The 18,352-nt window shown below is 39.3% G+C and overlaps 1 protein-coding gene across 1 annotated transcript; it reads left to right on the top strand.

The window, feature by feature from the left end:
- The first annotated feature begins 155 nt into the window (after nt 1–155).
- Nucleotides 156–16,436, top strand: LOC129813152 (MFS-type transporter SLC18B1-like). The gene is made up of 14 exons (XM_055865381.1): nt 156–617; nt 918–1,060; nt 4,406–4,501; nt 6,339–6,412; nt 6,626–6,773; nt 7,130–7,286; nt 7,511–7,647; nt 7,845–7,946; nt 14,966–15,057; nt 15,151–15,246; nt 15,394–15,468; nt 15,557–15,650; nt 16,048–16,097; nt 16,236–16,436. The coding sequence occupies exons 1-14, from the start codon at nt 575–577 to the stop codon at nt 16,291–16,293; spliced, it is 1,365 nt and encodes a 454-aa protein (XP_055721356.1). The 5' UTR covers nt 156–574; the 3' UTR covers nt 16,294–16,436.
- The last annotated feature ends 1,916 nt before the right edge of the window (nt 16,437–18,352 follow it).

Raw genomic sequence — 18,352 nt, 5'->3', positions numbered from 1 at the left:
TGTGTGTGTGTGTGTGTGTGTGTGTGTGTGTGTGTGTGTGTTGTGTTGTGTGTGAGGGGGCGGGATTTATCAAACGTCAGCAGTCTATTCACAGTGTGTGTAGGGGGGGATTTATCAAACGTCACAAAGCCACCCCTACTCAAAATGTTAGTTTCACAACTCTCGATTTGTCAGGGGTGTAAGCATGAGTCCAAACAGTTACAAAACGTTTCGTTTTGCAATTAAAACGACAGTTTCTATTGGACAAATTCAGCTAGGTCTCTACACGTTTCGTTCCTTTTAAGAAACGTTTATCAACAGAATAGTTGTAATAAATAAAACCCAGGCCTCCTCCAGACTCCACGTTTTGGCGAATTCTCGACCATAGTGCTCATTCTCCAGTCCTTATTCAAGGGCACAATATTTCTGAGATGTCCGCTGGCGCCGAAGAGTCATTTATGAATTTAACAGGCCACATTGTGACACATTTGGTTTCCCTAACTTTATGAAGCAGTATCTAACGTTATTCATGTAACAGACATTTCAGTCTCGGCATTTGTGATTTGAATAGCAATCCGGATTAGTAGGATAATCTATGAATGACAACAATATGGATTCTGATGAAGTTCAACAAACAGGTCGGTGAAATTAAATTATATAAATTGCCGTTTTTGAATGTAATCTAATAAAACATTGTTTCTCAATTCATCTCAAGTGTCTATTTTAAAATGTCTTCAGAGTTTGTAGGCGAATTCAACGAATGAAAGTCCTACCACTACAGATATTATAAATGAGCTACATTTAAGGAATGCACTTGTTGGTTGCCTAAACGTTGTTACAGTCTTACTCAGACAGCAAGTATGTCATGTTCTAATTAAACGATTCCTTGTTTTTTAATGCCCAAATTGTATTCACTGTTTTTATTTGTATTTCTGTAGATGACAGCACAGTAGAAGAATCAACAAGTATTCCTAATCAAAGGATGACAAGACATCAGATCCTCACATTGATATCAATCGCATCTGTCAACTTCAGCTCGATGATTTGTTACTCTATACTGGGACCATTCTTCCCCAAAGAGGTATTGTACAATAGCCTACCAACAGTTTTACTTCCTCATTGCGTATGAAATATTGTTACAGGTTTAGTTTTTGGACTTTAGCCGTATAGCTCGGTTGGACTTTAGCCGTATAGCTCATTAGCACTTAGGGCGCACCGATTGGTGTCTTCTGTGGTATATCGGATATCGCACAATTTATTGTGCATCAGCCACCTACTATGCGAGACGGAAAGAGGATTACCGATTGGTGTCACCTCGTTAGTCAGTATGTGTTACACCTGTGCTGGTTGCCATCTCGTTAGTGGGAAGTCGTTTCACCTGTGCTGGCCCAGGTGCTATTTACGAGTGGCTGGCCCAGTGCACCTGTTGTCAAATGTGAAAGGTTGCGTCAATCAAATCTGGTATCAGGATAAAATGTCACCGAATATACTTTAAGTATTTTTATTTAACATAAGCTCAGAATGGTAAATGCAATTTTCGTATATACGGGTTCACTGTATCACCACGCAGGGTAAAGCAGGGAACTGACTGAAATAGTACAAACATCTTCTTTTATACTGTTTCAGTGGTAGTTCCAACTTCAGAGTTGGCCTGTCACAGTAGAGGCTTAGCGTGGTTTAAACTTGCTAGCCTATCGGTGGTGCCCAGACACAGCACTCAGGATTCAAATGTCCAGAATGTTATTTGTGAAGATTGAACTGATTTGTTGGTTTCTACTCATTCCCTCAGTTCCTGTTTTCTTGTCATTCAGCATTTTCCCATCTTGTCTCATCTTCTGGTTAGCACAGTCGACACCCTAGATTAACAACAGCTTTTCTGCAGTCACGCTATGTTTTGTGATTAACATGTCCTATTTCTATAAGGCATATATTTCTGTTAAAAAGAGAACAATACCATCCTTCACACAAATCAAGTCAAATCAAATGTTATTGGTCACATACACATGGTTAGCAGATGTTATAGCGAGTGTAGTGGAATGCTTGTGCTTCTAGTTCAGACAGTGCAGCAATATCTAACAACTCCACAACAAATAGAATGTGTCATTGGATGAGCAATGTCAGAGCGGCATAGGCAAGATGCAATAGATAGTGTAGAATACAGTATACACTTGAGATCAGTAATGCAAGATATGTAAAAATTATTAGTGGCATTAATAAATTGACTAGTATAACATTTATTAATGGATGCATGTAGGCTAGTGGTTAGTGTTGGGCCAGTAACTGAAGGTTGCTAGATCGAATCCCCGAGCTGACAAGGTAAAAATCTGTTCTGCCACTGAACAAGGCAGTTAACCCAGTGGCCCTAGGCTGTCATTTAAATAAGAATTTGTTCTTAACTGACTTGCCTAGTTAAAGGTTAAATAATATATTTTCAATTAAGTGGCCAATGATTTCAAGTCTGTATGTAGGTAGCAGCCTCTCTGTACTAGTGATGGCTGTTTAACAGTCTGATGGCCTTGAGATAGAAGCTGTTTTCAGTCCCAGCTTTGATGCACCTGTACTAACCTCGCCTTCTGGATGGTAGCAGGGTGAACAGGCAGTGGCTCGGGTGGTTGTTGTCCTTGATGATCTTTTGGGCCTTCCTGTGACATCGGGTGCTGTAGGTGTCCTGGAGCACAGGTTATTTGCCTCCGGTGATGCATTGGGCAGACTGCACGACTGTCTGAAGAGCACTGGGTGGTGCAGTTGCCGTACCAGGCGATGATACAGCCCGACAAGATGCTCTCAATTGTGCATCTGTAAAAGTTTTTGAGGGTGTTTGAGGTGACGAGCCACTTCTTAAGCCTCCTGAGGTTGAAGAGGCGCTGTTGCGCCTTCTTCACCACCCTGTCTGTGTTGGTGGACCATTTTAGTTTGTCAGTGATATGTACGCCGAGGAACTTACAACTTCCACCTTCTCCACTGCTGTCCTGTCAATGTGGATAAGGGGGGGGTGCTCCCTCTACTGTTTCCTGAAGTCCACGATCATCAGTTGTCTTGAGAGATGTGGAGGGTCAACACCTTTAGTTGGCGCTCCCTATTTGATGTAATTTTGTGCCACTGTTTTGGTTTGCTTCCTGTCTTTATGTTGTGTGGGGTTTTTCTTTTGTTTGCCTCTTCTTGAGCAGATTTAGTGTTAATGGTGGGTGTCTTTTAGGTTCCAGTTGTTGTTGCTAGGCAACTTGCAGTGGACACCCCCATGAGTGTCTTTCAGAACCCCTCCTAAAACCCCTACCTGTTTTGTTTTGGTTGTCAGCAACTCTTTGTTAGTTCCCCCTTCTGTTTGAGTGATATATGGTTTTCTTGCTGGATAACGTAACAATATACTAAACTGTGAGTTAATGCGGAATTATTATGCAGAATCATGATTTCTTTATTCAGATTCTAGAATTTAAATATTACTAAGTTAATGTTTAGCAGTACCATAGTAAAGTACACTTAATTGTAATGGTTGGATGTAAGATACCAGTTCAGACTAGATGTCATGACTGACAAGTGGTTGTATTTGTATAATGTGTTGGAAATGAGAAAAGCACCAACGCATACAATGGATACTCAGTCACACATCAACTCATGCAAACCAGAAACTCACTCCTGCAGGTTCATGCTCTACGACAGGGCTCTCCAGCCCTGTTCCTGGAGAGCTAACCCTTCTGTAGGTTTTTGCTCCAGGGTTGGAGTGAACCTACAGGACGGTAGCTCTCCAGGAACAGGGTTGGAAAGCCCTGCTCTACAACAGAGTATAACAGAAAGTGGCCCAGGTCCTAATCCAGGCACTTCTCCTGTCTGGACTACTGCAGCTCTCTGTTGGCTGGGCTCCCTGCTTGTGCCATCAAACCCCTGCAATTTATCCAGAACGCTGCAGCCCGCCCGGTGTTCAACCTTCCTAAGTCACCCCACTCCTCCGCACACTCCACTTGCTTCCAGTTGAAGTTCGTAGCCACTACAAGACTATGGTGCTTGCTATGGAGTAGCAAGAGGAACTACCTTCAGGCTATGCTCAAAGCCTACACCCCAACCTGAGCTCTCTGTTCTGCCACCTCTGGTCTCTTGGTACTCCCAACCCTACGGGAGGTCAACTCCCACTCAGCCCAGTCAAAGCCCTTTTCTGTCCTGGCACCCCAATGGTGGAATGAGCTTCCCCCTGATGCTAGGACAGCAGAGTCCCTGCCCATCTTTTCCATAAAGTTAACTGTTGTGACTGTTTTCCAAAGTATTTTGTGAAGCACATGCCTTCTCTTTCCAAAAGGAAAACAACAGCTTGTACACAATCATAACTGAAGCTTTTTCACCAAGCTTTTTGGTGTTTTGCAGTATCTGTATGTTTGATATAGTAATTTATTGATAGATACAGGAGCTTTACTGTATGTATGTTGTCTCTATACAGGCCGTGAAAAAAGGAGCCAGTCAGACTGTCATTGGCCTTATATTTGGCTGCTATGCTCTGTTTAATCTGGTGGGCTCCGTAGTACTGGGTAAATATGTAAGTATTTTGAATAACTAGGCTACTAGGCTTCAGAAAGTATGCATACCTCTTGACTTCTTCGACATTTAGTTGTTACTTCAAAATATATTAAAGGTTTTACTCCCAACCATCTACACACAATACCATAATGAGAAAGTGAAAACATGTTTTTAGAAATGTTAGCATATATCTAATTTAAATAAGCATTCACACCCCTGAGTCAATAGATGCTAGAATCACCTTTCGCAGTGATTACAGCTGTGAGGCATTCTGGGTAAGTCTAAGATCTTTGTGCACCTGGATTGTACAATATTTGCAAATTGTTCATTTTTAAATTCTTCAAGCTCTTGTCAAGTTGGTTGTTGATAATAGTTAAACAGTCATTTTCAAGTCTTGCCATAGATTTTCAAGTTGATTTAAGTCAACTGTAACTAGGCCACTCAGGAACATTCAATGTGATCTTGGTAAGCAACTCCAGTGTATATATTTGGTTTTCTGTTTTAGGTTATTGTCCTGCTGAAAGAAGAATTTTCCTCCCAGCACCCCTAATAAATCACAATTTAAAAAAGCTTAATATTATAAAATATATTTTCCCCAAACATAACACTGTATTCAGGACATGAAGTATTTTTTGCAGTTTTACTTTAGTGCCTTATTGCTATCAGGTTGCATGTTTTGGAATATTTTTGTTTCTGTACAGGCTTCATTCTTTTCACTCTGTGATTTAGGTTAGTATTGTGGAGTAACTACAATGTCGATCCATCCCTTTCTCTTATCACAGTCATTAAACTCTGTAACTGGTTTAAAGTCACCATTGGCCTCATGGTGAAACCCCTGAGCAGTTTCCTTCCTCTCTGGCAACTGAGTTAGGAAGGACCCCTGTATCTTTGTAGTAACTGGGTGTATTGATACACCATCCAAAGTGTAATTAATAACTTCACCATGGCCTCTTGAGTGGTGCAGCGGTCTAAGGCACTGCATCACAGTGCTTGAGGCGTCACTACAGACCCGGGTTTGATCTCAAGCTGTGACCGGGAGTCCCATAGGGCGGCACACAATTGGCCCAGCGTCATCTGGGTTAGGGGAGGGTTTAGCCGGAGGGTTTTACTTGGCTTATCAAGCTCACATTGGTACGGCTGGGTTCCGGGTTAAACGGGTGGGTGTTAAGAAGCGCTGTTTGGCGGATCATGTTTCGGAGCCCGTTGGGGAGTTGCAGCGACGAGACAAGATCACAATTGGGGAGAAAAAGGGGGGTAATATACAAACCACAAAAACTTCACCATGCTCAAATACCAATAGGTGCCCATCTTTGCGAGGCATTCGAAAACCTCCCTGGTCTTTGTGGTTGAACCTGTGTTTGAAATTCACTGCTCGACTGCGGGACTTCACAGATAATTGTATGTGCGGGGTACAGATGAGGTAGTCATTCACAAATCATGTTAAACACTTATTGCACACATTTCTTTCTGCTGAACTTATTTAGGTTTGTCATAACAAAGGGGTTGAATACTTATTGACTCAAGACATTTCAGCTTTTCATTTAAAAATTATTTGTCAATTTCCACTTTGACGTTATGGGGTATTGTGTTTAGGCCAGTGAGACACATTCTCAATTTTAATCCATTTTAAATTAGGGCTGTAACACAACAAAATGTGGAATAAGTCAAGGGGTGTGAATACTTTCACCCTGTTCCCTATGTACTTCTGATTAGGTACCATAGGGCTCTGGTCAAAAGTAATGCACTTCATAGGGAACAGGGTAGCATTCGGGATGCATACTACGTTGAGTCATCAGACTACTCTGCTTGCAATATGACTTTTCACACACACAACACATGCTTATCTCTCCTTTCAGATTGTTCAGATCGGGGCAAAGTTCATGCTAATTTCAGGCTTATTTGTGTCGTCAGTGTGCACCATTCTCTTTGGGTGAGTGAGATTTGATAGTGTTCTGCAAGCATCTCATACTGTCTATTGTGATTAATGGCAGATGACTACTTAAATAAGTTAGTTATCCATCAACAGATTCCAGGCAAAGTTCTCATGAGAACACTATTTTTTTTAAGTGCCCTCCTACAATTTTTACTCAACATGGACAAATACATATTTTCATCTAATTATTTTCCTGTTCTTGTTTTACAGCTTACTCGACAAAGTTCCTGACGGAGCTACTTTTATTATCCTGTGCTTTATCATAAGGTCTGTTGATGCTGTGGGCTTCAGTGCTGCAATGACCTCTTCTTTTGCAGTTTCAACAAAAGTTTTCCCAAACAGTATAGCAACTGTTCTGGTGAGTTTAGTCAACCAACCCTTGTGTAAGAGTCTGTATGTTATGTGGTGGAATTAAATACCATGTTCATTCAAAAAAGCATTATGGTTGAGGTTAAAATGTTTTGTATCCCAAGAGTTTGGCACCATTCGTCTGTCTGAAAGCATCCTTAGCAATGAGCATTGTAATTAGTTCCTCTATTTGGTCATAATAATAATAATATGATGATTCAATTGGATTCTATTCTGTTTGGAACTGGAAGCCATACAAACAACATTTTAAGGCAGATCCTTCTACTTTGTAAATATAAGCCTGTGGGTACGAGTTAAAACTGAATGTGCACATTTACTTAGTTGAATATTGTGTTGTCTTCTTAGGGTAGTCTGGAGATCTTTACAGGGCTGGGTCTTATACTGGGACCACCAATAGGTGGATGGCTGTATCAGTCGTTTGGATACAATGTTCCTTTCATGGCTCTGGGATGCTTCCTATTTCTCATGGTCCCCTTCAACATGTACATCTTACCAAGCTTTGGTAACGGTTTATTTATGCTTTATGAACTTTTAACTATTAGTTAGCCGTCTGTAATATATTTCTAAATACCTTATGTCCCCCACTTTTAAAGAAAAGTGTTAACTTGTGTAAAGTTTAACCTAAATGTTTAAGTTATCTGAGTCTTGAGACCAAATGTTTTCTCTTTGTCATTATGAAATGATTCCTGTGATGATATTTCCTGTTATATTATTCTGCTTGTTCAGCTGCTGATCCTAGCAAGGACTCCTTCTTCAGGCTGTTCACACGTCTGAAGATAGTCCTCATATGCTTTGCCACATTCACCCTGAGTTCTGGACTCGGCTTTCTAGATGCGACCTTGTCCATATATGCCATTGATACGGTAAAGCAAAGCATACACAAGGGTTGAGGTGAATTCCATTTCAGTTTACTTCCTAAATTGACTGAACTGAAATACCCCAACCCTGGTATACTTGAAAGTCTCATATTTGAGAATGTATTTGTCACGTTTCAAAATACGATTATGTCCAGTAGGATGGATCTCGGTAACTTAATGTTTCTGTTTTTGTTTCCATATAGTTTGACCTGTCTCCAGGTTATGTGGGTCTTCTCTTGCTTGGTCTGTCGTTGCCTTACTGTCTAGCCTCACCTCTGCTTGGTATCATCAGTGACAGGTTTCCTGTGAGTACAGTTAACCCAACACTACAACACTATAATACACGACATTGTTGGTAAAGGGCTTGTAAGTAAGCATTCCTGTTTTCAGCACATGTGACAAATAAAATTTGATTTGATTTACACTATACAACATTATTCTATACTACATTATACTAATCAACACTATACTACATTATACTATACAATGCTACATTATACTATACTACACTATACACACTACACAACACTACACTATACACATTACACTATACAGCGCTATATTATACTATACATCACTACACTACATTATAATATACAACAATATGCTACATTATACTACACTACTATACAACACTATACTACATTATACCATACTACACTATACAACAGTATACTATACAACACTGTGCTACATTATACTGTACAACTACACTACACTGCTACATTATACTGTACAACTCTATGCTACATTATACTGTATAACTATACGCTATAAAACTATACTACATTATACAACGCTATGCTATAACACTATGCGTCTTAATATATTACAACACTGTGCTAAAAACACTATACTACATTATAGTATACAACTATACACTATACAACACTACTATACAATGCTACGTTATACTAAACAACACTATGCTGCATTATACTATACTACATTATACTATACAACACTATGTACATTATCTACATTATACACCATTATACTATATTACACTATACAACCCTACTCTATACTATACAACACCATGCCACATTATACTATACAACACTATACCGCACCATTGTATACGACACTATACCGCACTATACTATACAACACCAGACTAGACTACAGTATACTATATATACTACACTATAGTATACAGCATTATACTACACGGTACTATACACCACTATACTACATTTTACTATACAACACCATGCTACATTATACTATACTACATTGTACTATGCAACACATTACATTTTACATTTAAGTCATTTAGCAGACGCTCTTATCCAGAGCGACTTACAAATTGGTGCATTCACCTTATGATATCCAGTGGAACAACCACTTTACAATAGTGCATCTAAATCTTTTAGGGGGGGGGGGGTTAGAAGGATTACTTTATCCTATCCTAGGTATTCCTTAAAGAGGTGGGGTTTCAGGTGTCTCCGGAAGGTGGTGATTGACTCCGCTGACCTGGCGTCGTGAGGGAGTTTGTTCCACCATTGGGGTGCCAGAGCAGCGAACAGTTTTGACTGGGCTGAGCGGGAACTGTACTTCCTCAGAGGTAGGGAGGCGAGCAGGCCAGAGGTGGATGAACGCAGTGCCCTTGTTTGGGTGTAGGGCCTGATCAGAGCCTGAAGGTACGGAGGTGCCGTTCCCCTCACAGCTCCGTAGGCAAGCACCATGGTCTTGTAGCGGATGCGAGCTTCAACTGGAAGCCAGTGGAGAGAGCGGAGGAGCGGGGTGACGTGAGAGAACATGGGAAAGTTGAACACCAGACGGGCTGCGGCGTTCTGGATGAGTTGTAGGGGTTTAATGGCACAGGCAGGGAGCCCAGCCAACAGCGAGTTGCAGTAATCCAGACGGGAGATGACAAGTGCCTGGATTAGGACCTGCGCCGCTTCCTGCGTGAGGCAGGGTCGTACTCTGCGAATGTTGTAGAGCATGAACCTACAGGAACGGGTCACCGCCTTGATGTTAGTTGAGAACGACAGGGTGTTGTCCAGGATCACGCCAAGGTTCTTAGCACTCTGGGAGGAGGACACAATGGATTTGTCAACCGTGATGGCGAGATCATGGAACGGGCAGTCCTTCCCCGGGAGGAAGAGCAGCTCCGTCTTGCCGAGGTTCAGCTTGAGGTGGTGATCCGTCATCCACACTGATATGTCTGCCAGACATGCAGAGATGCGATTCACCACCTGGTTATCAGAGGGGGGAAAGGAGAAGATTAATTGTGTGTCGTCTGCATAGCAATGATAGGAGAGACCATGTGAGGATATGACAGAGCCAAGTGACTTGGTGTATAGCGAGAATAGAAGAGGGCCTAGAACAGAGCCCTGGGGGACACCAGTGGAGAGAGCACGTGGTGCGGAGACAGATTCTCGCCACGCCACCTGGTAGGAGCGACCTGTCAGGTAGGACGCAATCCAAGCGTGGGCCGCGCCGGAGATGCCCAGCTCAGAGAGGGTGGAGAGGAGGATCTGATGGTTCACAGTCAACACTATGCTATAAAACACTATACTACATTATACTATACAACACTGCTACAGTATATACACTACATTATACTATACAACACTATACACCATTACACTACACAACACTACAACACTATGCTAAATTGTACTATATAACACCACGCTACACTATAGTATACAACACTATGCTACATTATACTGTACTACACTATACTATACACCATTATATGATACAACACTACACACCACTACACTACGCTACAATATACTATACAACACTATTCTACACTACATTGTACTATACAGCACTACACTATACTATTCAACACTATACTACATTATACCATACAACACTATAGTATACAACATTATACTATAAAACACTACATTATACGATACAACACTATACTACATTATACAACACTACACTATCCTACATATACAACACTATACTATATTACACTATACAACCCTACACGTTTACAAAACTACTACATTATACTATACACCACTATGCTACACTACATTATACTACACTATACAACGCTACACTATAGTATACAACTCTACATTATACTATACAACACTATGCTACATTATACTATATGCCACTATACAACCCTACACTATACGTTTACAAAACTACTACATTATACTGCACTATAGTATACAACACTACAGTATACAACACTATACTACACTATAGTATACAGCACTATATTGCACAACACTATACTATACTACATTATACAACACTATACTACATTATACAATATTACACTATACAACCCTACAGTATACGTTTACAACACTTATACATTATACTATACAACACTATACTGCACGGTAGTATACAACACTATACAACACTATACTGCACTATAGTATACAACACTATACCATATTATACAACACTATACTGCACGGTAGTATACAACACTATACAACACTATACTGCACTATAGTATACAACACTATACCATATTATACAACACTATACTGCACTATAGTATACAACACTATACCATCTTATACTATACAACACGGCACTATACAACTATACAATACAACACTACACTATAGCACAATATACTACATTATACTATGCAGCACTATACTACATTATACTATGCTACACTACATTATACTATACAACGCAACACTATAGTATACAACTCTACATGATACTATACAACACTATGCTACATTATACTATATGCAACTATACAACCCTACACTATACGTTTACAAAACTACTACATTATACTGCACTATAGTATACAACACCATACTATACTACACTATAGTATACAGCACTATATTGCACAACACTACACTATACTACATTATACTATATTACACTATACAACCCTACACTATATGTTTACAACACTACTACATTATACTATACAACACTATACTGCACGGTAGTATACAACACTATACAACAATACACTGTACAACAATACACTGTACAATACAACACTACACTATAGCACAATATACTACACAGCACTATACAACACTATGCTACACTACATTATACTATACAATAATGTACAACGCTACACTATAGTATACAACTCTACATTATACTATACAACACTATGTTGCATTATACTATATGCCACTATGCTGCATCATACCATACAACACTATGCTACATTATACTGTACAACACTATGCTATAAAACACTATGCTGCTTAATATATTACACCACTATGCTAAAAAGCAATATGCTACATTATACTATACTACATTATACTATACATCACTACACAACACTATACAACATGGTAGTATACAACACAATGCTACATTGCGGTGTACAACACAATGCTACATTGCGGTGTACAACACAATGCTACATTTCGGTGTACAACACAATGCTACATTGCGGTGTACAACACAATGCTACATTGCGGTGTACAACACAATGCTACATTGCGGAGTACAACACTATACATTTACAGCACTATACTACATTATACTATTGTACTATGCAACACTATACAATACGACACCATACTACATTGCCATACACTATACGACATTATACTATACAACACTTTACTACATTATACTACATTATATAACACTGTGCTACTCTATTCTACATTATACTATACAACTGTATACTATACTGCATTTTACTATACAACACTATACTGCATGATAATATACAACATGATGCTACATTGTACTATACAATGCTACATTCTACTATACAACACTATATTCTACTATACAACACTATACTACATTATAATATACAACATTATACTATACGACAATGTATCCTATATTATACAGCACTGCACTATACACCATATACACCACGATACAACACTATACTACACCATAGTATACTACACTATACTACATTATACTATACAACCACACTGAACTATACAACACTATGCCATAGTATACAACACTACACTATATTATACCACATACTATACAGCACTATACTACACTGTACAACACTATACTACATTGTACTATACTACAGTATACTATCCATCACTATACTGCACTGTACTATACACCAGTATACTGTACAACACTATACTATTCTACATACAGCAACACTACATTATACTATACAAGACTACATTATACTATACCGCACTATACAAGACTGTGCTATACTACATTACACTATACAACACTATACTACATTATACAACACTATACTATACTACATTCTACTATGCAGCACTATACTACATTGTATATTATACTATACAACACTACATTATAATATACAACACTATACAAGACTGTGCTATACTACATTATACTACACAACACTATACTACATTATACAACACTATACTATACTACATTATACTATGCGGCACTATACTACATTGTATATTATACTATACAACACTACATTATACTATACAACACTATACAAGACTGTGCTATACTACATTACACTATACAACACTATACAACACACTTTGTGGCCTGGTTAGGGTTGTGGTTACCCCGCGGTTCAGTTGATGGCCTTCCGAATATGCCTGATACTATACAAGACACTATACAACACTACAAGACTGTGCTATATTACATTATACTATACAACCTAATATACTACACCACACTATACAACATACTATACTACACTAATATCAAATAACATTTATTTATAAAGCCCTTCTTACATCAGCTGATGTCTCAAAGTGCTGTACAGAAACCCATCCTAAAACCCCAAACAGCAAGCAATGCAGGTGCAGAAACACAGTTCCTAGGAGAAACCTAGAGAGGAACCAGGCTATGAGGGGTGGCCAGTCGTCTTCTGGCTGTTTCGGGTGGAGATTATAACAGAACATGGCCAAGATGTTCAAATGTTCATAGATGACCAGCAGGGTCAAATAATAATAATCAGTGGTAATATACAATACTATGCTACATTATACTATACAACACTACGCTACACAACACTATAAAACACTACACAACACTATGCAACACTACAATATAGTATACAACACTACACAAGACTGTGCTATACTATACACCACTACACAACACACTATACAAAATACTATGCACTATACAATACTATAATATGAAACACTATACAACACAACAAAATACACTACAATACTATAAACCCCAATACTAGACTACACAATACTACACTTAAGTGATAATGCCCGAAAAGCCGATGTTTGGAGGATATATAGGCACAGGTGTTGTTTGGCCCGAGAAGTCCAGTGCCGGGAAACCGTGCCAACATATCCTCCAAACACCGACTTCAATGGCATTATCACTTGTATTCAACTGGTTACCAGCATATTCAAATAGTGATTGACATATTTTCATGAAATGTTATTTTGATGAATTTATTCATCCCGACACAAATCTAGGGTTGCTACCCAAGCTGGCTGGTCATTCGTTCTATCGGTTCGGTTGCCAGAGACCCGACCCAGTCTTTCAGTCTTTTTGTTCTGTATCTATGGACAGAAATTTCATTCTAAATGTTACATTGCCATACTGGCTGGCAACGTTCTTATCCCTTGCTTGCTAGCTTGCCAACTACGGCTAACTTAGTCACGTCAAACACTGCAGTCAGACTAACCGCAAAGTAGCTGCATTTGCATTTGTTTAAGCTGTTTTCTAGTGACATTTATTTGGAATCATCCATAATAATGACCTAATGAGGTGCGATTTCGCCTGGCATAGAACATGTGCTCTCTCATCAGGACACTGTTGTTCAGAGGAGCTATCCAACAACACAGCAACACAATCCCTTCAAACTGAAGCTGGAAAAACTGCAAACTAGCTGCACTTCGTTTGGTTTTACCTTTTTTTCAATTGACATTTCTTGAGGCCAGCTGATTCATGATTTCGACTGGCTGAGAAACGCTTCCTGCCTGTCTGTCTCGTCCCGACACGTTCATTACTATGGTACAGCTGGAGATCAAATTTGAATATTGAAACAATGTTGGAGAGACAGACAGCAAGGTTTATACAAATCTCCTGTTAAACTAAATGTTAGTCTAAAAGAAATGTGAGAATGTCTAGATGCTTTTTATAGTTGAGATCAAGTTTATAAATTGCCTGGCTGGGCTGATGAGACACTGGATTGCGCAGTCAGATGGAACAGAGTAAATAGGCATTTTAACATAATAGATTTAGCCGGTGGTAACTTGTGGAATAGACACTGGCTGGAATGCGGTTTTAACCAATCAGCATTCAGGAATAGACCCACCCGTTGTATAAATACTATATTCAACACCAACCAATACCAGTGGTGTATTGTAGTCACAACTTCTCTTTTATACATATACAATAATGTGATTTTACCTTCTGGTTGTGTTTGCAGTCCACGAGGCCGTGGTTCATGGTGCTAGGAAGCTTGTTTACAGCAACTGGTTTCTGGTTCTTAGGTCCTGTCCCCATTCTGCAAATAAAGAGGTCAGCATCTGTTATTATCAGTGTGAATGTACTACTTGTCCTGCTATTATTGATAACTAGAAACCAATATGATACTTTTTTTTTTGTCTCTAGTCAGCTGTGGCTGGTGGTTTTCATGCTGGGTATCATAGGATTCTCTCTTAGCATGACTGCCATCCCTACCTTCCCTGAAATACTCGACTGTGCATAGTGAGTTGACCATTTACATACACCATGGCATTTGCGCACATATACAAATATACTCTATTTACAATGTCAATTTTCACTTAGACAAACAGATATCATCATGCACGAGGTACAGAATCCAAAATAATATTGATAATTTTCCAATGGCAGTGAAAATGGATTTGAGGAGGGGCTGAGCACTCTTGGACTGGTGTCTGGATTGTTTGGAGCAGTGTGGTCCTTTGGGTGTGTACTTGCAGTCTTTGTTATATTAAGTCCCTGAGGCACAATTTGAGAGTTGGATTCTTAACAAAGGTGTGTTTTATTTGTTCAGGATGTTTTGTGGTCCAACGCTCGGTGGCTTCATCACACAACAGCTGAGCTTTGAGTGGGCTGCTTCTGTTCAAGGAGGCCTGGCCTTTCTAGCCGTATGTATTATAATAATGTATTTTATATAGTGCTTTTCATTACAACAAGAATCTGACACTTTAAAAAAACAAATCAGACATTTGGTTCTGGTAGTTCTTGGTCCATGGTCTCCCACAGCTTCAGATGAATGGTTGAGGCAGTTCAGCAGGGCAGATTGGACATTTATGAATCCTATTAGGCACACTTCAATACTGTCAGTCCTGCCCCGACACTCCTGACTGCTGTCTCCTGACCCCTAGAAACGGGGAACTCAAATGTCTTTGCTAAATTGCTCACTTGGACATCAACACATTATTTCTGCTAGTTAGTAAGATTGGGGTCACATGGATTTTTTTTTTTTATATATATTTTTCAATGTGCTTTCTGAATATGACTAATGTTTCCTCTTTTCCTCAGGCTTTTTTTCTTGGTGTCTATTTTCTCTGTCAAAGAACACGACAAGAAAGGTAATGATTCCATAATCTATTTAGTTTATTTACATAAACAAGTAAAACATTTGTTGAGAGAGCCATTTGAAAAGAGTAACAGGTTCGGAGAAATTGGTATTTGTGCCTGAATTTGCTTTTATTTGTTGGGATCTGAAGGTCTCCTCAAATCCAAACGAAAAAACCTTCCGATGAAGCTACCCATCTGCTGACCTGAACAACGAGCATCTACCAGGAACAATAATTTATATTTTCTGCTGTGAGAAACTGGACAAATTAAGATCCTACACCTGTATATGTACATAGGTGCTAAACGTGGAATGTAACTTGTATTAAAATATACAACCTAAGAGGATGATACTACACAAGTTATCATTTGTTGTCATAGCATTAGCAATCATAACAGAAGCAGTTCCGTTTGCATTATGCCAATCCCATATAAGACCTGTGTATATAATTACTTGAACTGTCAAGGACCTCAAAAAGCTGTGGTAAAGCTTTGGAACTATTTGAATTAGCTTTTAACAAACTATTTTAAAACACCATGTACTTCGGAACAGGTGAATGTTTCACAAAATAATGTTTACTTGACGATAAGTGCATTTATACATATCAGTTGGCTATGCTAAATATGCCTCTCATTCTCCAATCTTCACAGCACCTGACATATGTTTGAACAGTTAGCCATAAAGGAGGTTATGTAGATTGACCATATCGGTGACGGCAAGAAAAATATATATATTTTCAAATGGACCAATCAAGCAAGTATTGTATGTCCACTTATTAAGTGATATAAAATGCAGTTCATTCAAGGACACTAATATTTGAATATGTAACTAATGTAAGCCTAGTCCTTTGTTGTAGTTACATGCCAACTATTTCCAAACCATTGCTTTCGGAAGAATGTTTCACAAAATAATTTTTACTTGACAACTCAAAGGGCGTTTTAACAGAATCTGTTATTGAAATGCAGTACTATGTAAATGCCTTTCATTTGCCAATCTCTACGACATGGATGATGTCTGAACAGTGGGGTCAGAACTCCATACATGGAGTGCCAACAAATTGTTTTTGAATTAACATATTCAATATTTTTTCATTTGTAATGGACAAATGTAATCATTCATAAAGGGCCCCACTTCCGATATTACGCCTTTCAAATGCACTTCTCAGTAGTTGATATTCAGGCTTACTTCATGAAGATGGTAAAAGGCTTTGCAGGAGTGGTTCCCCTTGAGTGTGCTGAATAAATGTAATTCAACCGCTAACAAACGTCCCACTTGCTGGCCAACAGATTTTTGGTGGAATTTACATTCAATAGGGTTTTAAGTACATTTATCTTAAGCCTTCCATTTAAATATGGTGTACCTTTTTTAATTAGAATTTTGTGGACAGACTATAGAGTACATGGATCAATGAAAGAATGCCATCTACAGTGCATTCAGACCCCAACGTCCACATTTTACGTTACAGCCTTATTCTAAAATTCAATCGTTTTTTTGAACCCCACATCTATACCCCATAATGACAAAGCAAAAACAGGTTATACATTTTTGCAAATTTATTAAAAATACAAAACTGAAATAACATTTACACAAGTATTCAGAAGCTTTACTCAGCACTTTGTTGAAGAACCTTTGGCAGCGATTACAGCTTTAAGTCTTCTTGAGTATGACACTACAAGCTTGGCACAACATCTGTATTTGGGGAGTTTCTCCCATTCTCCTCTGCAGATCCTGTCAAGCTCTGTCAGGTTGGATGGGGAGCGTCGCTGCACAGCTATTTTCAGGTCTCTCCAGAGATGTTCGATCAGGTTCAAGTCCGGGCTCTGGCTGGGCCACTCAAGGACATTCAGAGACTTGTCCCGAAGCCACTCCTGCGTTGTCTTGGTTGTGTGCTTAGGGTCATTGTCCTGTTGGAAGGTGGAGCTTCACCCCAGTCTGAGGTCCTGAGCGGCCTGGAGCAGGTTTTCATCAAGGATCTCTGTACTTTGCTCCATTCATCCATCCCTCAATCCTGACTAGTCTAACAGTCCCTGCTGCTGAAAAACATCCCCACAGCATGATGCTGCCATCACCATGCTTCAACATAGGGATGGTGCCAGGTATCCTCCAGACATGTTGCGTGACATTCAGGCCAAAGAGTTCAATCTTGGTTTCATCAGACCAGAGAATCTTGTTTCTCATGGTCTGAGAGTCCTTTAGGTGCCTTTTGGCAAACTCCAAGCGGGCTGTCATGCCTTTTGCTGAGGAGTGGCTTCCGTCTGGCCACTTTAC

The sequence above is a fragment of the Salvelinus fontinalis genome, chromosome 16 (genome assembly GCF_029448725.1).
Source record: "Salvelinus fontinalis isolate EN_2023a chromosome 16, ASM2944872v1, whole genome shotgun sequence".
Taxonomy (NCBI): Eukaryota; Metazoa; Chordata; class Actinopteri; order Salmoniformes; family Salmonidae; genus Salvelinus; species Salvelinus fontinalis.
The sequence above is the reverse complement of the archived record's forward strand: the minus strand, read 5'-3'. Positions and strand labels throughout refer to the sequence as shown.

What these genes read in the sequence shown, in the direction of transcription:
- LOC129813152 (XM_055865381.1), top strand. Translation starts at nt 575, where the DNA reads ATGAATGACAACAATATGGATTCTGATGAAGTTCAACAAACAG. An exon ending in GAAATACTCGACTGTGCATA is followed by an intron (nt 15,247 to 15,393) that starts GTGAGTTGACCA and finishes TTCCAATGGCAG; the next exon opens with TGAAAATGGATTTGAGGAGG. An exon ending in GGAGCAGTGTGGTCCTTTGG is followed by an intron (nt 15,469 to 15,556) that starts GTGTGTACTTGC and finishes TTATTTGTTCAG; the next exon opens with GATGTTTTGTGGTCCAACGC.